The sequence below is a fragment of the Motacilla alba genome, chromosome 1A, assembly GCF_015832195.1.
Source record: "Motacilla alba alba isolate MOTALB_02 chromosome 1A, Motacilla_alba_V1.0_pri, whole genome shotgun sequence".
Lineage (NCBI taxonomy): Eukaryota > Metazoa > Chordata > Aves > Passeriformes > Motacillidae > Motacilla > Motacilla alba.
This window is the reverse complement of record NC_052031.1, coordinates 2397372-2423121: the sequence shown is the minus strand read 5'-3', so window position 1 is coordinate 2423121 and position 25750 is coordinate 2397372. Positions and strand designations below refer to the sequence as shown.

The 25750-nt window shown below is 45.3% G+C and overlaps 1 protein-coding gene across 3 annotated transcripts in view; it reads right to left on the bottom strand.

Moving 5' to 3' along the window:
- CHCHD3 (coiled-coil-helix-coiled-coil-helix domain containing 3) overlaps nt 1-25750 on the bottom strand; it is a 137323-nt gene that overhangs the window by 14060 nt on the left and 97513 nt on the right. For all 3 annotated transcript variants that reach the window (XM_038153211.1, XM_038153212.1, XM_038153213.1), the window contains one exon: nt 9316-9386. In XM_038153211.1, coding sequence (XP_038009139.1) covers nt 9316-9386 — 71 coding nt within the window. The remainder of the gene's footprint in view (nt 1-9315; nt 9387-25750) is intronic.

The window sequence follows — 25750 nt, the reverse complement described above, 5'->3', positions numbered from 1 at the left end:
TGAAAAAAACCACCCAAAACCAACCAGTTTTGCCTTTCTAAAGGTGCTAAATAATGTGTTCTAACAAGCAGGCCCTTCTTTCCTCTCTAGCAAAGGTCAACTACAGCACTCAACACAAAACACCACGAGACACTAACTCGTGGCACATTATTATCCAAATATTACTCTCCAGAGCAATATATATTTAACTATTCTCTTCAGCTATAAAAGGCCCCAAAGCTCTGTTAAGTGACCACAAAAATCAAAGATATTATGGGCAGAAGCAGCGTCCAGAAAAAGCAATCACCAGTTAAACACTTCAAGCCTCGCCGCTCGCGTGGGTGACGATTACTCGAGGGAACTGAAGGTTGTAATCTTAGGAGAAAGCAAAATAAATGCCAATTTTTCATTTGGCCATGAAGTTATTTAAGAAAACAGGCTTGGATTCACTCTGCTAAGCCACAAAGGCCACGCGTGATTCCACAAATCTTGGCTGGGGATGAGGCCGAGGCACTCTTTTCATAAAGTAGAATCAGCTGGGCTGCAACGACAAATTCATCAATCAAATGGTTCAACAACCAAATGTCATCAACTCCAACAAAGAGCAATAATCCCACTGGGAAGGTGCTGAGAACCAGTGGCCACTGCACCTTGCTCTAGTCATTTTCAAGCTCCTATTTCTTTCTGCAAGGTGTTCAGGTGGTTTGGTAAAGGGATGCTTTTCAGTTAAAGCAGCTCAAGTTTGACAAACTTTCGATTAACCACTCACATTTTTCCCAGTTAGGTCGTGGCCCTTGATTTCAACTGGCTCTCACTAAAGTTTTTTGCTAATTGCTGCTGAGTGAAGAACTCATCTTGCTGCTCCTGAGGCTCATCTTGTTACAAAGGATGCTTTGAGAGAAGGAAAACCAGTTCTGAAACCTGGTGATCTTTGCCATCATGGTGGGATTTTTGGGTTTGTTTTGAAGGGGCTTAAATACAACAATCTGAAATAACCCTCACAGAACAGTCATAATTTAGAGGAAAATGAATCAGTGATGGGAATTTAAGAGAAACAGCATTTTTTACCACAGACCTTTCCTCCTCCTCCTCCTCCTCCTCCTCCTCCTCCTCCTCCTGGCATCATTTGTGCAAGCAGGTATAATTTCAGGGACCTCTTTCATTCCATACAAACAAAAAAGGCCTGGTTGGGGGTGCTGCCACCAGGAACCAGCAGGATTTTTCTCACCTTCATCCCACTCCATGGGAAAGGTGAGTCCACTTAAAAGCTGAGGAAGGAATAAGTGCAAAAACCCTCCCAAAAGGTACAGGCAGTTCATAGAGACAATAATGAACATAATTACAGTTAGTTATTGTTTGCTCTACTCACAACCCTACTTTATAATGCTCCTGCCAGCAGAGCTGCTTTATGGGATGTCTTTTTCATGCAGCAAACCTTTTCATAAATCAAAGCCTCAAAGCAATACCAGGCAGTTTCTCCTGCAGCCTGTTTGAAAATAAAAGTTAACACCGAGCCCTGGCTGTTATCAATCTTCATAAATGTGTCCATGATACAGCAAATCTGCTCCATATTACCCCAGCTCTGCTCCTAATGCATGCACAGGAGCAAACCCAGGGGCTTAATGGAGCTCCTAAATGGCTTGGAAGTGGGAGCCACGCTAAGTGGCAAGGGAAGTTTGAAAGGAATAACTGTTTTTCTCATTTCTTTCAGTGCAGGATGAAATTATTCCCCTTCTAGCTTGAAGAATGTGTATTCTGCCACAAAATAGAGACCCCAGGAAAACGTGGGTCGTGTTCGAGGAACTGCAGGTAGAAGGGGAAATGATCAGGATTTCAGTCATTTCTTTTAGCACAGATCTGTGGGACTGAGGGTTTTTATATTCAGGCACTGAATTAATAAACTTATTGAAGTGGCACCCATACCCTCTGAAGAAGGAGAAGGGGGACCTGATCTGTATTAATTTGTATTTTCCAGGGCCTGCAGGGGCTCCAGGAGAGCTGCAGAGGGACTGGGGACAAGGCCTGCAGGGACAGCACACAGGGAATGGCTGCCAGTGCCAGAGGGCAGCCATGGATGGGATCTTGGCCATGAGGAATTCCTGGCTGGGCTGGAATTGCCAGAGCAGCTGGGGCTGCCCCTGCACCCCTGCAGTGCCCCAGGCCAGGCTGGACACTGGGGCTGGAGCAGCCTGGGACACTGGGAGGTGTCCCTGCAATGGCAGGGGTGGCACTGGATGTCCTTTAAGGTTCCTTCCCACCCAAACCATTCTGTGATCCTATGATTTAACCACTTTAAAGAAACCTAAATACTCATTTTACAAACCTTACTTGCCGAGTCTGTCAGCCCTTTGTAACCACCCCCATGATTTGAGATGATTTCCCCAAATATTTACTGCCTGCTTTGCCTTTAAACTGTGATTTCCCTCAGGTGCAGTCCAAGCAGAATGGCTGTGGTGCATTTTTTCCCTGATTTTCCAACACTACTGGAAAGGAGATTAAAAAAAAAAGAGGGGAACCACATGTCGAGGTAACAGAGATAACTGGTAATTCATTCTTTACCCTGTACCCAGGAACAGGTGAATTCTCCTTAAAAATCCCACCAGCAGCTCTGGAAAACATTCTCCCTTCCCCAAAGGGAGGTCTGTGCTGGAGGCTCCCAAGTGAGATTTGTAGGATTTGATCCTGCAGATGGCTTGGCCTCATTAAAAACATCCTTAGAAAAGGTATTTGTAAATCTCAGCCACAAAAGATTAGGAAATACAGAACAAATTAATAACAAAAAGGAGCTGCTGTGGGGTTTAACCTCCCAGCTTTAATGCTGTAATTGGGAAATCTGTGACTTGTGTTCACAGGAAATCCCAACAAAGGATAAGAGGATAATCAAGAGGCTTTATTCCTTGTTTGGAATAAACCTGGGGAGGGAGGAGGCAGCCAGATGTGTCCTGGAATGCCAAACACACCAGGAGGAGCTGCTCATTCCTCAGGAGCAGCTCCCAAACCTGCAGCCAGAGCAGGGATTGTCCCAACGAGGGCACCCAGGAACTCCCCCAGCACTGGGCTGATTCCCAGTACAATTCCCAGTATAAATTATATTCCCAATAGAATTTATTTATTTATAAATAAATAAACTATTTATAAATCCCCACAGGAGAATCAGAACCAATTCCAGGAGGCCACCAAGGTGTGAGGGCAGAGTTTCACTGACTTCTTTCACAGGGAAGTCTTTCAAATGACTCTGTGTTTCTCTGTAAGCAGAAAATGCTTGAAAATGGAGATGCAGAAAATGCAGAAAATGGGGAAAATGCAGAAAATGGAGAAAATGGAGAAAAGCAGCAGTGGCTGAACACATTTCTCTTTCCAACACATCTACCCTGAACAGGAAAAGGACCTTCTAAATAGGGAAAGGACCTGCAGATCATAAAATCACAGAGTGGTTCAGCTTGGAAAAGATGTTAAAAATCATCAAGTTCATCCAGCTTTAACTCCCCTTCCACAGGCAAATCTTCCCACTGAGTTATCCCAAAATATCCTACACAGTTACCCCATTCCATCCTCTACAGTTATCCCACAATATCCTACTCAGTTATCCCCCCACAACAATATCCTACAATAATTATCCTGTTCTATCTGTTCCCCCTCCCAAAAAAATCTTTTATTTTACATATTAATAAAAATTAAAAAAAAAAAAATTTCCTACTCCTGACTTGGTGCTTTACAAACATTAATTTTAAGATTGCTTTCTCCATGACAGAGAGTCAGGGATCTCACTGTGGGAAAAGCTGGGGATAGCCTGAGGGGAGATTTAATGAATGTATCCATGATTTCTAGAAAGGGGGAAAAAAATAAGATTATGCCAAAGATGGAACGAACTGACTTGCCCTCTTTATTAATGTGCTATCTAACTTTTGAATAATGGATTTTAAAAGTTAATGTAACTCTCAAAAACACCATTAGAGCTTCAATCCTGCTTCCTGAGCAAAGGAAGGCTTGTTCCTAAACAAGCACGTTTAAATTTCACATCAGAGCTCAGAGAAGTCAATGAAAACACATCCCCATGCCCAGATTCTCTGTGAGAGACAAACACACAGATATTTCACCAGCTTTCCCTTTGTTCTGGAGGGATCTGCATCCAGCTCCAAATGCACAATTCATGTTTGATCCAGCCCTTGCCCCTGATGGACTGCACTGATCAAAGGAACAAATAAATTAAATTTAAATTAAAGTTAAATACCTGAGTGGCTGCAGGGAAACCCAAATTTGTCACGGCTGAAGTGACAGTCACAGGTGAACACACTGCAAATGCCTTTAGGGAATTCTGAGATTCCAAAGGATCACTGGAGAAGGGCCAAAGGATTCTCTTATTTGTTTATAGGTGCAGAGCAACGGAGACAGGGCAGCTGCTGCCCACCAAAGTCCCCTCTTTAAACTGCAACTGGGTGATTTTTAAGGTCCCTGGGTCAAAGCACAATCTCTTGTACAAAGCAGCAGAAAAGCCCAAGAGAATTCTTGAGTGAGCTCTCCTGCAGCCCTCAGGTGACTCCAAGCCCTGACTGAAAGAACTGAGCAAAGAAAAGAGTTTATCCAAAAGGAACAGGGCTTGGGATGTGCAGGACAAACAAGAGGCTGGAAAGATTGATTCAAGTCTCTCCAGCAGTGTCTCTTCCCAGCTGAAGCAGCTCTGTGCACTCAGAGCCTGGGCTGGTTTCAAGCCAAGAGGGGTGGCAGCATCACTTCCACGCTGGAAAACTGCACCTCCACTGGGCTGGTGGAGTGGAATGTGTTTGAGCTCACACACCTCTGCTTGAAGCACTTCAAAAACCTCTCCTGGTGGCAGCACAGCTGTGTGTGAAGAGGTGCAAGAGCAGAAAGAGGAATGAGACCTCTGGGTCCCTCTGCTGCTAAGAAAGGCTGAGAGGCTGAGCTGAGCTACGGTGTTTAATTCTTTAATTCCCAGCATCACTCACAAACAGCTCACACCTCTCTCAGGGATGTCAGGAGCAACTTGGGACCATCATCCCCAGACAGAAGACATGACAAAAACATCAAGGACGCCACCAGCAACAGCATCATCAGAGCAAACAACCCTGCAGTGATTCTCTCCTGACAAAGCACCGCCTGTATTTGCTGGATTTGTAAAAGAAAACATTAATTCAGGAGGTTTCTGTGCAGAGCTCACTGCCCTTGGCTAAACAAAAAAAAGCTGAACTAAAGGCACAAAGCCTGCAGGATTTTTTGTAGCTTCCTATTTTCTGCTATTGACAAAACAGCATGTGGTATTTCATAAACAACTGGTAATTTGTAGTTTTAACTTTAGGCTTTAAAAGCAGCTACTTTTAATTCAGGGCCAGGCTGGAGCAATTTGGTCTAAGGGGGTGGAATGGGATGGGCTTTAAGGTCCCTTCAACCCAAACCATTTTGGGAATCAATGATGTCATTTAAGGTACAAACTGGAATTCTGGCTCTGCACGAGGAGAAATAAAGCAGAAATTCTTTCCCTGGCTCTCTGCATCACAGATTTCTATGTTACAGAGGTAACACAGATTTCTATGTTACAGAGGTAACACAGATTTCTGTGTTACACAGGTATGTGAGTGCAGCGTGATGGTGACTGAAGATATTTGCATTAAGACACTATCAATATTTCCAATTTACAGGCAGTGCAAGAGCCCTTCAAAAGTCACCATATGTGCCCCAACATCAGAAGGGTAACGAGGACAGGGAAATAAAGCCACACTTCCCTGGACTCGGTCCAAAGTCATCAATAAAAAGCTGATTTTCTCTCTTATTTTCCCTGCTTTTTCCCCCCTCAGTGTCCAGAGAATTGGCACCACTGCTTTGTGAGACAATTATATCTGAATATCCAAGCGTTGCTGTTATTAATTTACTGTGGTTTCATTATGCTCCTTCTCAGCTTCACAGCTCACACCATCATCAGTCAGAACAGCCAGGAAATACCGGGAATATTTCAAATACTCACAGCTGAGCATCAGACAGAACTTCATGGGGAGGTGTCCATGGCAGGGGGTGGGACTGGATGATCCTCAAGGTCCTTCCCAGCCCAAACCACCCCGTGATTTTCTGATCATAACAATGCCTTCAATTTTATTTTCAGGAGACATTAACGACCCCAGCTTGGTGACAGAGAAATCCTAATTAAAGGAAAGTATGATATTGATGATTTGTCATTTATTCCCATTCATTCTATGGGAATTGATGGAGAAGAGTCGTGTCCAAAAGACTAATAATAAAGGAATAAAGCCCCCCAAAATCTGTGATTCAGAATAAACACCCAACACTTGCAGCTGCGTCCTTTGGATTACAACTGCCACTGTCCAAGCAAACTCTGGGGAATTAATTCTATTATTGGGGGAACCTCACCCCAAACTGATCAGCCCATCCCCCAGGAGGACTTGGTGTTTCCACCAGTCTGGATGGCTGGGAATTCAGTTTTTCCCAAAAAACCCCAGCAGCAAGAAGCAATTCCATGCTGTCCATGAGAGTGGCAGAGCAGGAGAGCAATGGCAGAATATTCAGGAAAAAGTTGCACAGCTATGAATTCTGAATACACCACCAGAAATCAAAACCCACCGAAGATAAAAACATTTATTTTAGGCTGCCTTTGCCCGCTCTGCTTCTTAAATGAATAATGAAGATGTCACTTGGCTCGAGACACCACAGGGGAATAAAATGTCACCGCTGCAGCTGCCGAATTTCCCGCTCCCAGCCCTCCAAATTAAGGGAAAAACCCACAAAACAAAGGGAGAATTTGATTAGGAAAAGTTCAAATCCTTGCCCAAAGCCCAGCTCTTCCTGTAACGTTGCATTCTTCTCTTCTTGTGTAAACTCCTCATTATAGCAGAGCCATGTTCATAATGGAATAATTGGGGTTATAATGTAACTGTGGGAAGATAATTCCAGCTTTAGGAGGGGCAGCATGGCCCTGTAATGTTGTTTTAATGTGATTTGGGGACTGCAGGAACTGCCCGAACCTGCTCATTTAGGGTTTGATCAATGGGAATTAGGCTGGTAAAGAGATGAAGCATTTGATAATTCCCAATTTGATCAATGTGAATCAGGGCCTTGGTGGAGATAAAACATTCCTCATGGATATTTGGAATATCAGTTTAATGCAGCAATAGGAACAGCAGGCACAAGACTTGCCAGGTCTCTGATCCAAACCCACGCGGGATATTTGTATTTTTCCCCTTTTAATAGGGATTAATTATCCCTAAAGACTGATGAAGCTACAGCTGATGTAATTTCAGGGATTAAATGGAGGAAGGAAAATCCAGGAAATATTTAATATATAACAACACTGTCCACTCCTTGCTCTGGGAAGTGACGCAGCTTAAAAAGTGGAAGAAATTCAAGTTACAGCACTAAAACTGGGTACCTAGTTCTAGACATGCCTAAAATAAAGTCAGACTATTTGCTAGTAACACCACAATTAGATCCATTAATCTTGCACTTGGAACCTGCAATAATCACAGGCAGCACATGGCTTTATGCATTAACAAAATTTAGCAGCTCAACCTTATTTAATTCTTCTTTTACAGCCAATTAAACAACCCTTTAAACACCACTGGAGCCTCTGTCCTCTCAATCCTCACGTGCAATTAAACTGCACATGAGAGGTGCCAAAAGAGCATCTTCAGGTCTCACTAAATCATTCCTCATTTATCCATCAAGTTCCAGAAAAGAGGCAGTGATAAAATAACACCTCCTGCACCGAAACCTTCAATAAAAAGACACGGTGTTTAAAAGGATTTTATGTAAGGAAAAACCTTTAAATTGTAAAGTAATATTGGTGTTTCAGGCACTTCATCAAATCTGCCACAATTTATGTGCATGTTTCAGGCACCTTTTTCTTTCCTGATTTTTTCCCTTTTGTTTTCTTGGAAGGCAATGGACCAATACTGGATCCACTGATGTAAAAATTCCCAGTAATTTGTAGGAAATTTGGTTTCAAGTGCAAAAGCAGCACAGTGATTGCAGTACTGCTATTACAGACCAGTCAAATGGGTGATTTCAATTTATACATTTAGTTTCTAGAAAATTAGGAAAAGTCCAATCCCATCAAGTGTTAGGAATGTCCAAACCCTCCTCAGTAAATGTTCCTTGATTTCTGTACCCTATAAAGTAGTTTTCTTAAATTTCTTTGATGCTCAGCACTGGCCCCTGCTCCATTTGTGCACAAAAAGGAACCCAAAGAATTTGATTTATTTAGGAAATCCTTTATGTATCAGGAGGAAAAACCCAATCCCAAACCCACCTCTGCCCACTAAACCCACCCAGAGCCCTTCAGCAAAACTTCAAATCCCACCAAAGGCTTCTTTTGGAATAATGCATGTGAGATGAGGCAATCATGTGATTTAGGAAGCTGAAAATATCCCCCTGTAACAGAGGAAGGAGACACCCAGGTGGGAACTTCATCCCAACCTTCCTGGATTTCCAGACATGATGGAAAACCCTCCAAATTCTGTTTAATTCAGACCTTGACCAATGGTCATGCTGTCCCTCTTGTTTAAGGGACAGATGAATTTAGTGCTCAATATACTCTGACCATTAAACATCACAAAATTTTTATATATGCACCCAAGAATATTCAACAATTCCTGCTGTTTAGAGATAAAATGAGTTTTTCTTAGACTTTAAAATTCTGTTTGTATCATTATCAGCAGCTCAGAAAGGATTTTTCTCTTCCCGCTCATCAAAAACCAAAACAAAACACAAACCAGAAGAAAATCCCTCCACAAATCTACAAAAATCGTGGCAGAATAATTCATTTTCTGCAGCATTTCTTGCTTAGAGGAGAGAATTGAGGTTGTAAAAAGTTCTGTGTCCTCACTAAAATGATGAATGGAGCCTGGAGCCTGAGGGATGAAGCAGCCCAAAGGGAAGGTCCAAGGCTAAGGGTCACTGTCACTTTGATCCATCAATTACCAGATCTTCACTTCACTTTCTCAGGACTAATAAAAATTATTTCATCTGACCTTCACTGTTCAGGGCAGAGTGAAATTCCTCATTTAAATCCTTCCCATGGTGTGATTGTGATGCAAAGTTGGAATCTCATTTTTTGGTGCTCCATCAAATCTATTTTTAGACTAATTCATGCTTCTTATCAACTATAAATTAATAAACGTATACAAAGCGTGCATCCCATTTCCCTGCAGCTCGTGGTTCCTATACATTGGCCTCCAAATTCTCCCAAATTCCCTCCTTTCAACAGCCAGGGGGACTGATAGGATCTGAGAGGGAGGAAAGGGGAATTATTGTGCATTTTAATGTGGTAAGAACTCACGCAGCTACCAGGAAAAAACAGGAGGAGAGACTCACTTGAAGCGAGCTGAGACTTCATCAGCAGCTTTTTGGTATTGCTCAGTGGTGACTTTGTAGAACTGGGCACTCTGGAAAAAAAAAACCAAAACAGAATAAATACAGATTTCAGTTATTTTCATTTACAGGCATGCTAATATCTAGTCAATAAAGCTGATTTTGGATTTAAGTTGTTGCAAAAAACTGTCGAAACCTAGCCATAAAATGACAGAGTTTCAGAAATCACTTTTTTTGGGTTTTTTTTCTTTTTTTTTAAATAAGTGTGTCTTGATTATGCAAAAGGAATGGCTCTCGGGGAAGAAACTCTAATGGGACATGAGGCAAGAATCCCACATTTAGCAGAAGGTGCTCCTGGAGTCTTTGCAACTTTTTCACTAGAAATTAAAATCCAAATAGTTGATTCTAGACTTCTCTGCAGTGCCCTGTTTGTGTTCCTCACGCACATCTCCCCTCCTGCCTCACAGGTGACATCGAGCCAAGCTTCAAAGTCCCACAATAAATCAACGATGGCTGGAATTTCCCTTTTGCTCTTTGCCTTGAAAACGCCTCTCTGAGGATTTACTGGAATATTCCAAACTCCCAGGTTGCTTCCATCTGTTACTAATTTCAATTTTTAAAGCAGGGCAGCTTCAGAAGAGATTTTCATCTCCCCTAAACCCAGAGATGGCTTTGGCTCAGTTCATTTCCAAAGTACAGTTGAGAGATGCTCACCAAGCAACAGAAGATTTCTAGGTGAGAAAATGCTGTGCCAGGGAAGGCTCAGCTTTGATACTGGGAAAATTCCTTCATGGAAAAGCTGGTCAGGCTTTGGAACAGCTGCAGGGGTGGAGTCCCCATCCCTGGAGGGATTTAAAGCCCTGTGGAGGTGGCATTTGGGGACACAGCCCAGTGGTGGCCTTGGCAGTGCAGGGAATGGTTGGACTGGATGACCTTAAAGGTCTTTTTCAGCCTGAAGAATTCTGAGATGCTGCAGGCTGAGATAAATCCCGGGGATGTTGTTTTGCTCCATGTCTCAATAACACAGAGGCGGCATTTTTCAGGAGGTTTTTATAGCCTGGGCACAGCTGGACCTCAGCTGCAATAACCAAGGCACCTGGCTGCCCAGCTGGAGGGAGAAAGCAAACTTTGAGCAGCTCCAAACTCCTCTGAAATCATTTTCCTGGGATTGCTGCTGCAAACAGGGCGTGGAGAAGCAAAAAGGTTGTGCTGGCACTTGCAAGAACTCTGGTGTAGCTTTGAGTCATGGGCATCCCAGGGAGTGACGTTAGCATGGCAACAAAATCCTGACAATCCCACACTGTGTGATTACATCAAAACCAGCTGAATCCTTATTTTAACAACCTGCACTTTATCCTGTGCTTTGGAGTTATTGATGCCTCAATATTGATTTGGCATCTTCCAAATATGTAACTTGTGTCAGGCTGAGGGAGCTGGGAATGTTCACCCTGGAGAGGAAAATGTTCTGGGGGACCTCAGAGCCCCTAAAGGGGCTCCAGGAGAGCTGCAGAGGGACTGGGGACAAGGCCTGCAGGGACAGCACACAGGGAATGGCTGCCAGTGCCAGAGGGCAGCCATGGATGGGATCTTGGCCATGAGGAATTCCTGCCTGGGCTGGAATTGCCAGAGCAGCTGGGGCTGCCCCTGCATCCCTGCAGTGTCCAAGGAAGGATTGGAGCACTCTGGGATAGGGGAGGTGTCCCTGGAATGAGATTTGAGGTCCCTTCCCACCCAAACCATTCCGGGATTCTGGGATTTGGGACACTCAGAATCCATCCCGAGGGATTTTGATGGAAAATGGGGATGGAAAAGAGAGGAGAAGGGAAGGGAGACCCTTCATGGATTCCTGAGATTCCAAGTGAAGGCCCTGGGTCCAGGAATGTCTTGGAGAGGAGATGGATCCCATGTCAGGCTGGGAGAGCTGGGAATGTTCCCCTGGAGAAGGGAAGGCTCCAGGGAGAGCTTCCAGCACATTGCAGGGCCTGCAGGGGCTCCAGGGTCGCTGCAGAGGGACTGGGGACAAGGCCTGCAGGGACAGCACACAGGCAATGGCTGCCAGTGCCAGAGGGCAGCCATGGATGGGATCTTGGCCATGAGGAATTCCTGGCTGGGCTGGAATTGCCAGAGCAGCTGGGGCTGCCCCTGCATCCCTGCAGTGCCCCAGGCCAGGCTGGACACTGGGGCTGGAGCAGCCTGGGACACTGGCAGGTGTCCCTGCCATGGCAGGGGTGGCACTGGATGGGCTTGAAGGTCCCTTCCCACCCAAAGCACTCCATGACTCCATAACACACATGGATGCCACGATCCAGTCCATGGAAAGCATCATTCTTTTTTTAATTTTGGGTAAAACAAAGCAGTTTAGCTTAAGACATTGATGTATGGAAAAGCAATACATGAAAATATTTTGGGGGGGGGGGGGGAATGGAAAAGGCTGTAAGTGGAGAGATCACTCTTCCATAAAAGTCACAGATGACACAGGTCTGTGGTCACTGGGTGAGTAAACATGTCCTGAGGAATATTTATCATTTTATGAGCAGCGCAGGTCGCACTCCTGCAAAAACACTTCCTGAAATTCCAAAAGAGGCAGCACCAACTACAAAAAATTGGAAAGAAAAACATTTTTCCTTCCCACTATAACATTTCATCTTCCAAGCCTCTTCCCTGCAAACAGTAATCTTGAAATGTACTGAAATCAGTGAATAAAATGCCAGCTCCAGACAGGGGGAAAATTGTCCTGCAGGGCTAATATTTTCTCACAAATGATAACAAATTGGGTAAGAGGCACTGCAGGCAAAGGTCAGGCCAGGAGCAGCAGGAGCAGAGAGCTGAGCTGCCCTCCCCACTGCCAGCCCCACTGCTCATCACTCATTTGCACCCAAACCCAGCTTTCCACGCACGCTCATTTATTATTTCATAAATCATCGTTGGCCAGAAAGCAAATGAAAGTGAAATTCTCCTCACACCAGTGACCCCCCGGCACTCAGCAACCCAGGCAGGCCCAGGGGGATGGGATGGGATGGGATGGGATGGGATCCATGGGATGGGATCCATGGGATGGGATGGGATGGGATGGGATGGGATGGGATGGGATGGGATGGGATGGGATGGGATGGGATGGGATGGGATGGGGTGGGATGGGATGGGATGGGATCCATGGGATGGGATGGGATGGGATGGGATGGGATGGGATGGGATGGGGTGGGATGGGATGGGATGGGATGGGATGGGATGGGATGGGATGGGATGGGATGGGATGGGATGGGGTGGGATGGGATGGGATGGGATCCATGGGATGGGACGGGATGGGATGGGATGGGATCCATGGGATGGGATGCATGGGATGGGATGCATGGGATGGGATGGGATGGGATGGGATCCATGGGATGGGATGGGATCCATGGGATGGGATGGGATCCATGGGATGGGACAGGACCAGAATGACAGTTCAGGCTTGATTAAAATCAGCCACAGTTCCTCAGCACAGGACCAACCAGAAGGGCTTGACACAGAACTCAGATCTTCCAGAGAGGGTGAAACAAAGGCCAAGGTGAGGGGAAAGGAGTAGAAGGGTGCTAAAGAAGCCAACAAATATTCTCTGATTAAATCCAGGATAATTCAACAAGGTTCAGCATCTGAAATCTTCCCCCTGCTCAATTCCCTGAATTCACAGACAAAACAGTCAGGGTTAAAACTTAAAGTGGAGAGCAGAAAGTGCCCACCAAACTCATCCTCATCTTCACAGCCCCTGGGGACACCACTGGGCACCAACATTCTGCTTTAGCAGGTTCACAGCGGTGCCTCAGGTTTGGCTTTTCTATGTTTCACATTCTGTGCTGCTTCGGTGTGTGGCTCTGGCTTCATATTATGGGATGGTGAGCTCTCTGCACAGAGCAGGGAGACAAAACAATTCCTGCTCCAGCTGGGACCAAGGACAAATGAGCCAAAGCTCAGGCCAGGAGCACAAACAGCGTGGGCTGCAGAGAGACAAACAAGCAGGGTGGGAGTGCCTGGGCTAAAGCTGGAACGGGACAATGAACTGCAAGGGGCAAATGGAGCAGAGCTGAGCCAAGGGAGAGACCCCGGGAGCGCTCGTGCATTTTGGGACCATTTGGGTTCCTCTTGGCTGCAGCCCTGGCTGGGCTCTTGTGCTGCCCAAGGTGGATCCATGGAGGAGATCCTTTCAATAAATCCCCAATTTATTCTGTACCTCTGTCTAGTCTCTGCTCTAGCTCAGCCTTCTCAAGGCATCAGGATGAGCCCTCAGCGAGGCGAGCGTGGCCAGGTCAGGGCTCAGATGATGAATGGTTCTCCATCACCCCCTGTCCCCTCCCAGGCCAGCACAGACTGGAATCTTATTTAGGCTGTCATTTATCTTTCTTTGGGCCAGTCAATAAAGATGAACACAACAGTTGTAAGGATCGATTGCAATTTTTTCTCATTTTCAAGCATGAAGGAGCATTTCTGACATAAAAACAATATTCGGGGTGTACTTGTTCTGCTTTTTAATTGCAGTTCAAGTGATCAACTGAGCTGCTCTCTATGCCCAGAAGTTTTAATCCTACAAGCTATCAAGAAATCATTTGTTATCTTAGCTGAAGTGTGCTGTTTGTTGGCTCAGGTCTGCTATTGAAACTCACTCAGATTCTCTTTTAGAGATAAACTCTCCGTAACCCAGAGATGAAGTTTGGTTTCCCAAGTCCTCCCTAATCCTCCAGATATAAGTGCAGTGGTCATTTCCTTAAATACAGATTAAAAATGGTGCTGTAGCACCATTTCCTCATCTCCAGATAAAGGCAGACATTTATTATCCTCATCCCTGCAATGTCCAAGGCCAGCTTGGACAGGCTTGCAGCAGCCTGGGACAGTGGGAGGTGTCCCTGCCATGGCAGGGGTGGCACTGGATGAGTTTAAGGTCCCCTTCAACCCCAAATCCAGTGGTTTTGGCCCAAAGATAACTGCAGTAAAATTGAGTCACAAGTGGTGCCTTTTCCAGAGCCACCCTCAAAGTGAACTGAGAGAAACAGAGGCTGAACGAGAAGTTACAGAGAATTTAAATTTTACTTCTAAATCCATCCAATTTGCCCTGGTACATACACAGAGTCACAGAAAATATAAATAATGCCATAAGCCAGGAAGAGAAAAATGAGATGTGGCCACGGGTGAAAGTGTTTTCACCACGTTTGCCACTGAAATAATTTTCCCTGAGCAAAAGTGGAAGCAGAAGCTTCTTAAAAGCTGGAGGAATAAGAGGAGAATTATTTCTCTCAAGAGCTCTGATTCCAAAGGTCTGTGTCAGAAAATAAATTCCTGGAGCCCCTCAGAAGGTCACTGTTTTGTCTGCATGGAGGAACTCAAAGCACAAGTACACGTTTCACTCTGGGCTGAAAATCTTCAGATTTGCAAGCAGGGAAAGTTCTGAGAGATCCCGTGTCATCCAAGCTGATAAAAGATTATCAAAAGAACCAGGAGAACTTGAGATCCCTCATTTAATTTCACCAGAGATGCTTCACCTATATGCACTACTTTATTAAAAATGTGGTGAAACTGTTTTACTGCAGACAGACCACGACTGATTTTGGCATTGAATTCTTGCTTTTAAGCCCTTAAAGCCCTGAAGAGATTCATTAGGAGAGTAACATTCATGCAATCTATTTAATTTTTTTTAAATTAAATTTAATAGTTACGTAGTTAACAGTTGATTTGACAAAGGAAAAAAAAAGACTTTTGACTTGCATACAAAAGAGACAAATCTGCCCTTTGCTTCAAGTCAGTGCTGGGAAAGACAAAAATGAGCCCAGCTTGACTCCAGCTCAGCTCAGCACCTGCTCCACCCACCAAAGGAACCGAGGGCTTGGGCTGTTTGGCACCTTTGAGAATCAGGGGAGAATTTTTAATTTAAAGACTTCTCTTTCCTTCTCATCCTCCCCCACGAAAAGACTCAAAGCATCGGCAGGCAAAGATTATCCTGTTCCCTGAATGGCAAATTGGGGAGTTTTCTGTGCCTCTTTTTAATCCATTTCTGCTGCAGTTAAGCTTCTTTTCTCCCTTAATTGTACTTGTGGCCATTTCATCTCAGGATCTTTAACAAAGCCATTTGTGGATAATAGGGAGCATTTTGTTTTAATCATCCTGTTGACACCGAGCCTGAGATCTGAACAGCCTTAAAAGAGATTTCCAAAGCCACAAGGAACTTGTTTCGCTTATTTTTAGTCCAAACTCAAGACTGACCCAGGCTGCTCCAAGCCCCATCCTTGCCCTGGGGCACTGCAGGGATGCAGGGGCAGCCCCAGCTGCTCTGGCAATTCCAGCCCAGGCAGGAATTCCTCCTTGCCAAGATCCCATCCATGGCTGCCCTCTGGCACTGGCAGCCATTCCCTGGGTGCTGTCCCTGCAGGCCTTGTCCCCAGTCCCTCTGCAGCGACCCTGGAGCCCCTGGAATGTGCTGGGAGCTCTCCCTGGAGCCTTCCCTTCTCCAGGGGAACATTCCCAGCTCTCCCAGGCTGGCTCCAGCCCTGGAGCAGCTCCATGGATTCCTCTCGACTACAGAGAAAAAGGCAAGATTAGAAGAAATAAACTTGAAAACCTCCAGTCATGTTTCATCTTTGGAACTGCCACCAAGCGAGCGAGGAGAGAAGGAATTAGGGAAGAAAAAAGACCAAAAAAAGGAATAAAACCATTAGCTGTTCTGTGCCTCCACCCCAGTTCCAAATTACATTAAATTACAGCTTTATAAATATGACCATTCCAATGGCATTTTCGTTTAAGTTTAAAGCCTCTATTTGTGCCTGAATTGATTTTCATAAGCTATGGAAAACCAAGCATTTAACATCAGACAGCTTCCCAAGTAACACTGCATCTTCATTCTGCCTCCAAATGATCTATGGGTGAGGGAATTTCTTCTGAAATGTCAGCACATCAGGCCTGTGCTTGAATTTTTAGATAAGTTATTCTTTCTACAAGTTCTGACTGCTCTCATTTGATCCAGCTGCTCTAGTCAGTCAATTGGGGCAGTTTTTATTCCAGAGATGAAACTAAGGATGTCCAAATGCACATTCAGAGATCCTACACAACACTTAAGACTTCTCTTCTTGTTTTTAAACCCTATTATAAGCTCCTTTTTAATGAGGGGACTGCCTGCCCTCCCTGGGGGAAAGTTCTGAGGATCTGCCACAGGGCTGAAAAATCAGGTTTTTATGAAATCTCTCCAAATGGAGCATCCTTCCACCAAAAAATGGTCACTGCCCAAAGCAAACCAGTTTTCCAGTCCTGAAGTACAGCATCAAAGGTGCCTTTTGGAGAAGGACCCAACAAATCCCTCCCAGCACAAATCAGGACAACTCAGGGACCAAAGGTGAATGGACAGAGCTTTTACAGCAGAGGAGAACTTTTTTCTGTGCAACAAGTGGGAGAAGTGGCTGCAAGGCAGGGAGAGGGAATTCAAACGGAAAGAGAAGCCCCAGAGAGGAAAAAAAAGAGAAGCAAAGGAAGCAAGCTGGGATCCTGGACTGAGCCTACAGAGGACACCCAGATAAGGAAGCTGAGATTAAGGCAGTTACCAGGATTTTGGTGGTGCTTGCCTAGAGCTCCCTATTTCAAATTCAAGTGCAATTCTCTTTCTTCTGCCTTTAGAAATCTTCCTCTGTTTGCTGTGTCCTGGAAGAAGCTGGGTCAGGACCAGGCTGTGCCTGTGACAGACTCAAGGGAGGATTTGAGACACCCAAAACCACCCAGTACCTGCTCCTACAGAGAAATAAAACCCAAGAAGTATCCAAAGGTGTTGAAAATGCCACACACCCACCCAAACAAAAACCTGGGAGGTGTCCCTGCCTGTGGCAGGTTGGAATGAGGTGAAGTTTAAGGTCCCAAACCAATCTGTGATTCCACGAAACAAAGGAGCAACCTGCAGAATGGAAATTCACTTCCCATCGGTGTTTGCTGGATTCCACAATGGGTGTTGGTCAAAGATTTCAGTGATATTTAAAGATATCACAGATATTCAGAGTGCAGCAAGCAGGGTAAAATACTTAACTCAGTTACCAGCAGAAAATGGGGGGGAAAGAGAACGATTTTTGACCTTTGCTTCTGAATTTCCAACTCTGTTTTTCAGGCACCACTAACTAATGCCTTTAACTGCAACTATTAATGGCTCTGAAGTTTCTCCCCAGCCATGCCTCAGTTCACTTTTCTGCCCTGCTAGAACATCGATCTCTAATTTGTTAACACTCTGAGCTGCCAAAGAAAATGAAAACCTTGGTGAAAAGGACAAATCTATTCCAAGTTCTCACAGCTATTCAGCCAAGCAGCTAATCTGCATGTAATTGTAGTAGTGGTGTTAATACAAATGTGCTCAGGCTTAGAGATGCACCTGAAAATGCACAACTGTATTTAGGGCCCCTCCTGATGATGAGGAGCCTCATTTGGATCATTCCCATTCACAATTTCCCCTCTCAGCTCAGCCCTGTCAGTATTCCATGGTTTAAATTAAGTTTTCCTGATGGGGAATTTCTCCATGACCTAAAGCCTAAAGCCATGATCTAAGCCCCCCAAAATGAGTGGGGTACATCTTTGAGGCACACAGGAATGGGAATTGCTGCTGCCAGGGGTGATGCCCAAGAAATTTAAGCTGGGAACTCCCTTCTGTTGGTGGCATTGGGTGCAGATGGCAGCACAGGAATGAGGATTTCAAATTCCTGGTGCTGGTTGCTTTTATGGAATGAATTCTTAAATACTGGTCCAGTGGGCCACTTGTGCAAAGCAAAAACCACACCACAGGGAATCACATCAGCTCAAAGCAAAGCAGGATCAGTGTTGGGACCCAGGACATTCCTCTGGCTGCCCTGGATGGGTTGAGACCCTGACAAGGGCTCAGAGACCTTGGCACAGAGTCAAAGACACCTGTGCCTTTGATTTTAACCCATAGAGAAAATTACCAGCTTTGTGTGAGGATTTACAAGCCACAGGAGTTTGAGAAGAATGACAGTGAATTTGTCACAGGGTGAAAAAGTAGAATTTTGGGGTTTTAGAATGGGGGCTCAAGAGGCAAGATGGAGGAATCTGGGCATGTCCTGTCCTCCTTCTCCCTCTTCTGTCCTCCATCTTCTGTGTGATGGTGGCACTTTTGGATTGGTTTAGAATAGAGACAGACTGTCTAACACAGGTGACAGGTATTGGAAAATTATTGTAAATAAAGTACACATAGTTCTTAGTGTAAAAAACTAACAGCACCCCCAGGGCAGGGGTTGTGCCACAGCCCGACCTGCTGGACAGAGCTCAGCAGGGCAGAGAAAGAATGCAAGAGATAAGAACAAATAAAGAACTTTGAAAAGCAGAACTGACAAATCTCGAGTTCTTATTCGGTCATGGGCTGGGAAGAAAAGACTTTCCAACACCTTGGGAGTCATCTCAACCACAGAAACCCAGGAGAGCAGCACAAATCCTAAAATCCTGGAATGGTTTGGGATGGAAGAGACCTTCAAGATGATCCAGTTCCAACCCCTTGCCATGGGCAGGGACACCTCCAGCTAGCCCAGGTTGCCCAGAGTCTGGCTGTGACTTCCAGGAAAATCCCAGTGTTTTATTCCAAGGTACAGAGCTGTCCATTCTGCATGGATCATTCCCAACTAAAGCAGCACCAGGTCAGCTCAGCTGAAATCGTCCATTCCATTCCTGCACTGCTCAGCTCATCCTGCATGGATCACTCCCACAAAGTCCCGAAACTCAAAGGAAGACAATTTGGGGTCACCCATGAAGTTCTTTTGGGAAAACTCCAGCAGAGACAGTGCTGAGTCCAGGGCAGCTCTTCCATGCTCTACAGCAGCCACGATTTTAAGGGGAAGTCTCAAAGTCAGAGAAAATCTGGGGAAATCCCTTTAACCACCACTTGTTTCCAACTCATTCTGGCCAGTTTTAGGAGGCAGAGATCCCATGAAAGTGGTCAAAAAAGTACTTTTCTCCAAGGATAGCTGAGGGACAGGGATCATAAGAGGTTGTGGTATCTCCAGCCCTGGAGGTCCCCAAAAATCCCCCTGTCTCAGCCCTCACCAACCTGCTCTGAGCAGGTGCTTGGACCTCCCAAGGCCCCTTGCAGTCACAACAGCTCCATAAATATGGAAATTCAGATCTGCTATCAGGGGGAAAATCTCTTTTGGCTTGTAGATGTGCAATCTGCTCTGCAGCTGGAGGTGAAATTCATCTTGTGGCAGAAGCCCAACAGAAAGAATCACAGATTAGCTCTGTCTTCTTTCAAATCAATGGAAAATAGCTGGGTTTAGCTCTGTTTATTAGATCTCCCCCATCACTGCTGCCTGAGATTGGCTGCCTCAGGCCATAATGACTGCAAGATTACCATTTTTTGAAAAGCACAAATAACACTCACACGCCAGCCCGAGACAGACCATGAATAAAGTTCCTGAAAAAAAAATTCTAAAATATTCTGTCTCTCTCAATCCAACAACCCTGGAAACGACATCATGGCACGGGCTTGTTGCTGTTTCTCTCACTGCTTCAAAAAGTTTTGCCTGTGGTTTTTTTTTGAGCTGGTGTTTGTGGGAACTTTCCTCAGGAAGCAGCTTGATCAATCCTATCAAATTCTCATTTCGTGGAATTCTGAGCTGCAGTATCCAAACAGGATGAGTTTGATATTCAAAACCCCTTTAATTTGGTCAGAGCAATGAACTTCTTTGAATGTTGCTGCCACAAACAATCTGAATTTTGGTCTCACTGTCAGGTGATATTTTGGTGGTTGGGATCAGCAGGAGAGCCAAGAGGGGCTGAGTATGGAGAGCAGGTTTTTCACTGTGCAAAGTTCATGATCCAAGTGAAAACAGCCACAAGAAAAGGCAGAAAATCTGATACCAACTGACTGACAGCTGATGCTGCTACAACAAAAACCAAGCTGTAAAAATCTCTGGATCAATAACAGGTTTTGGTGATGCTGAAGCAACTCAAGAATTTCAAGGATGGTCTCTGGCAACTGCTTTGAACACCAGGTGAGAGCAGTGAGGAGGAATCAGCACTGGGACAACAAAAATGCTGAGGATATAAAAAAATCCCTGATGAAAAACAATGTAGGTATTTGTTTGGATGAGTGATAAGCACCTGAATCCAAGAAAACTGCATTTTACACTCAGATTAGGGGGAGAACTCTGCTCAAATTTAATGTAGGGAAACAAGAAAGGAAACGGCCTCTGAGCACGTTTAAATCAAAGGAATGGGAGAATTTTGCAGTGCTTTTCCAAGAGAGGATCCCAGCAGACCCACTGAGCTCAGGAACTGCCTCCTGAAGGAAAAGCAGCCACAACTAAGGCAGCTCGCCCTAAAAACCTGCTCAGAATAACTCCAGGACCTGGGAAAATGAAAGCATGACACAGTGGAATTATCAGCACCAAACACATTGATCAGGAAGTTTAAAAAGTCACAGCATTGCTCTCAGTAAGGCAAAATCCACCAAATTCCTACAGCTGGCTGACACACGAGGCCAAATAATCCAAACGCAGACTCCTGCAAACCTTCCTAATTTGTAACTGGGTTTGGGGACCTCTGAAGATGACTCCCACAATTTCCTGGGCTCCTTTTTCCTGCACTCCTCATGGGTTCTGGTTATTCCCATGGCCATTTCCATCTCCCTCCCACAGGGCATCACTGAAGCCAGAGCTGTAATTCTGCGTTTCAGCCATCCCACAGCTATTTGGGGGATGTTCTGTCCTACAGATGGATCCTTTTCCACTTTAACTTTTATTTTTCCTTCCCATTCCAAGCGTTCCATTGTGCTGCACACCTGCATTTCTCCTGATATTCCCCTCTTTCCCTGAACAGACTTTTCAGCTGGTTTTGTGCATTCACTTTGTGTCACACACACCGTCCCTCTGCCACGGCCATTTCTTGTAGCAAAATCTGTGAATTCATCATTTTCCTGTAGGAAATTCCTGTGGAGGGTTATAAAAGGTCGGCCAACCCCTGCACCCATCCTGGAATTTGTCTTTTAGGATGGGATTCACCCCGGCAGTGTCCAAGGCCAGGCTGGATGGGGCTTGGAGCACCCTGGGAGAGTGGAAGGTGTCCCTGCCATGAAAATGAGCTTTAAGGTCCCTCCCAACCCAAACCACTCTGGATGTACAAAGACACCACAATTTAGACCCACAAATGTTCTGCTACAGACTTGTGTCACGCCCAAATAACACCTGACCACTGAGAGAAGAATTCCACCCTGCAGTTCTTTCAAAAAGCCACAAACACAACCATTTTATTTAAAATTCTCCTTCACTCCTCACAGCAACAGGTCCAGCTGGATAAATTCCATCTCTGTATTGATTCCCCAGCTGGCTGATAACATATGGAAATACTTGTAAATTTGCATTTTTGTATTTCACTTTATAAAGCATGAGAGCGTTGAGGATGAACTTGAAATAATCAATATTTTTTTTCTCCTTTTTCTCCCTCCAAGGTAAAAAAAGTGACTCTCAAAAGCTCCCACATCTTTCATCTGGGCAGCTACAGGATAAACATCCCTTTTGCTACTATAAAATCTGGAATTACCTCACAGGGACAACTCTCTCAGGCACAGAGTGGGATTTTTGGGGTTGTCCTGTGCAGGGCCAGGAATTCCTGCCAGCAGGAATTGTATTTATGGCATCTGCACCCTGAAATTTCCCATTAATTTTGTCTTCAAATTCTTTAAGCCTGGGCAAGAAGAGGAGTAAAACACTGCCAGAAAACTCAGTCACATAAAAAGAGGTTCACATGTCTGCAAACTTTTAATTGCATCAACTACTGCAGGAAAAAGACATCAAATGTCCCCTCAAAGCCTGGCATTAAAATCCTTGTTCTGTCAACCACTGGTAAAACTCCCACTTCAAAAATATCCCACATGCTGCATGGTACAAACACACAGAGCACTTTGCACTTGATTTTCCAATATAAAAGCACAGGTCTTGTAAGGATTTTCCAGTTTTTCATGAAGTTCTTTCAAATTTACAAGTAGCTGAAATAATCTCTTGTCAGTTCATGGCAACAATTCAAAGAAAAAAAATTCACTGATGTTTTCTGAATTTAAAAGGGTCATTTGCTGCTTTTTTAAAAGCCTTTAAGAAACCCCAATTTCTGCACATTTTCTAACAAAAGGAAGCCCAACCTCCACTATTATCCAATAGCTCATCTCACCTATACACCGAATTATTTTGTTTTGCTCAGCTGAGATCCCACTGAAAAACTCCTGCCTGCTCAGCCACAAAGAGATTCTCAAACCATCAGCGTTCTGCACATTATTTTAAACATGTAATTAATGAAAGTTTCTAAAAAATGCAGTGACAGGAGCAGCAGAAACTCTTCAGTTTCTGAAGAAGGAGGCTCATGGAAGCTGTTTGAGAGGCGCAATGAATACAGGCTGGGCTGGATTTGTTTCATGGGGCGTGTCCAGCTGCCAAGGAATTATTTGGAAGTGTAAAGTCAAAAATGCTGCACCTGTTCAGTGGAATTAGAGGGACGTGGGAGAAAAGGTATCAGTAGTTTTTGATTTATAGACAGCAAATGGAACAGTTTCAGCTACAGGGAAACTGCACTGAGTAAGGACAGGCAGAGATCCTGAGCTCTGGCACACAGGGAATGGCAATCCTTGAAAAAAGGCTCTGATTTCACACTGGGGCTCTTCTTCATTCCAAAACAATCTGATTTTCTTTCTGAAGAATTAAAAGATGGGTTGGGTAGGGAGGGACATTCAAGATCAACTCATTCCACTCCATCCACAGGTAGGGCCACCTGCCACTGTCCCAGGCTGCTCCAGCCCCAGTGTCCAGCCTGGCCTGGGGCACTGCAGGGATGCAGGGGCAGCCCCAGCTGCTCTGGCAATTCCAGCCCAGCCAGGAATTCCTCATGGCCAAGATCCCATCCATGGCTGCCCTCTGGCACTGGCAGCCATTCCCTGGGTGCTGTCCCTGCAGGCCTTGTCCCCAGTCCCTCTGCAGCGACCCTGGAGCCCCTGCAGGCCCTGCAATGTGCTGGAAGCTCTCCCTGGAGCCTTCCCTTCTCCAGGGGAACATTCCCAGCTCTCCCAGGCTGGCTCCAGCCCTGGAGCAGCTCCATGGGTTCCTCTGGGCTCTCCAGCAGCTCCAGGTGCTGCTGCTGTGTCCCCAGGGCTGGAACAGCCCTGCAGGTGGGGTCTCACCTGAGAGGGACTGAATTCCCTCCCCTCTTCCTCTTACAAAGCAATCCAGAGCTTCCAAAAAGGGCTTTTTTTGGTGTCTTGTGTCCTCTTCCAGCTTTACCTGCTGAATGCAAAGCTCTAGAAACCGAAAACCAGCAGGAGACGGGAATGAGAAAAAGAGGGAAAATCTTCCTGTTATTGTTGCAATCCCAAAAAGCCACACGCACATCTAGCCCCAGCCTCTGCTGCAAATACCACAGAGTAGGGTTTGCTGAACGCCAGTGCATGAGTTATTTCAGTATAACCCAGAACAGCCCCTAATATTTCAGTTTTGTAAGCTGCCATTTTGGCTGTTTCACTGCACTGCACAGCAAATCCACGTGAAACAGGAGCTGCCCCATCTGAAAAACAACAATTCCTCGTCTTAAAAGCTGGAATCTGATCCAAAAAGGGAAGGAGGACGCACACATGGCAGACAAGGAGTGCCAGAAATGAGTAAATAACCATTCAAAATCACGCCCTCACAAGTTGCTGAATAAAATGGGTACAGGAGAAGATTGCACATTTTAACTGCTGTCTCTGATCATGAATTGGGTGCTGCCTCCTTGGACAGAATTTGTCAGAGAATTCACTCAATATCTGGATGGTTCCACTGCTCTTCTCTTGCCTGCTGGAAGTGAGGCAGTGACAAAATGGTGAATTTCCCAAGGCTGAAACAGAAGCAGCTCCAGTGAGGCCCTGGGATGGAATTCCCAGAGAAGTGTGACAGCCCCTGGGTCCTGGAAATGTCCAAGGCCAGGCTGGACAAGGCTTGGAGCACCCTGGGATGCTGGAAGTGTTGGAACTGGATGAGCTTTAAGGTCTTTTCCAACCCAAACCATTCTGATTCCACGATTCTCTGAACTCCTGAAATCCACAGGAAGCTTGGCATGAACAGATATCAGAGCTGGCATGGACCAAAAATTATCTGCAGTGCTTTTAAAAACACATATGGTAGCAAACAACAGAAAATATTCAGCATTATTGTCCCAGTCTGTGGGAAACAGAGAATATCTTCTTTGGGATTTAAGCTGACAAATAAATAGACAATTTTTGTTGCAGGAAAAAAATCTCTGAACTGGATTAGAGTGGTACCAGCTATGAAAAAGGTAAGACATTGAAACCAATCATAACTCTCTTCTGAGAATCAGACAAATGTTGGAACTCCTCTGCTAGGGTTCATTTGGATTTCTAGTGTGGGAACCCAGGACTCTCCTCTGGGTGTCCTGGATGGCCAGAGCTGCTGGCAGGGGGCTCTGAGACCCTGGCATGCAGCCAAAGACACACGTGGGGTTTGGATCTTAGCCCGTGGAGCAAGTTACTAACTCTGTATGAAGAATTACAAGCCACACACACAAGTTTAGATATTGTAGTAGAAGTAGTCACGAAGTGAAAGGAAGGATTTTTGAGTGCTGCACAGGGGGGTTTTAAGCCTTGTATGCAGGGGTCCAGGTTTTGTACATGGGGGTCAGGGGTTCTAAGATGGAGGGATTTGGGTATGCCCTGTCCTCCTTCTTTCTCCTTCCCAGCCTCCATGTCTTTGGTGATGTTGGCACTCACAGATTGGTTTAGAGTAGAAAGTCACCATTCAGTATAGATAGTTATCTCTAATTTATTGGGTGTAACACGTAATATATGATATAAAAGATGGCAGCAGCCCCCTGGGAGGGCAGAGTGCCTTTGTCTGAGCTGCTGAACGGGCCACAGCAGCTCAGGGAGAAGAATCTTTTAGATAACCAACAATAAACAACCTTGAGACCGGACAACAGAGGACTACTGAGTCTTTCTTCGAAGGCACGGGTTGGAGCAGAGACTTTTCCATCTTTCGGGGTCACCCCAATCCGGGGGTGAAACCCCACAACTGACGCCCAACGTGAGGCACGAGACCCCACAACTGGCATCTGCTGGGGGGGGGGCTGGAAACCCGACATTCTAGGGCTCATTTGGATTTGCTTCCTAATTACCACAGCTCTGCTTTGCTGTTTCCCTGTGCACAAATTCCCTGAGGGATTCTGGCCTGCAAAAGGGTTAAACTCCCAGACATGGGGGAAAAAACAAACCAAGATTTCTAAAGTGGCAGGAGACCATCTCCTGATTTCAAACACACGATTCTCCTCCTCTATTTCAAAAGGCAAGGCCTTTGTAGGCCCAGCAATATGCATGTGAATAGATGTGCATTGAAAAGTCTCAGCTCTCAGGTATGAAAATGCTTTTTGGTTCCAAAGGAGTGAGATCTGGGACTTTCATTTCCCCCTGAAGGGG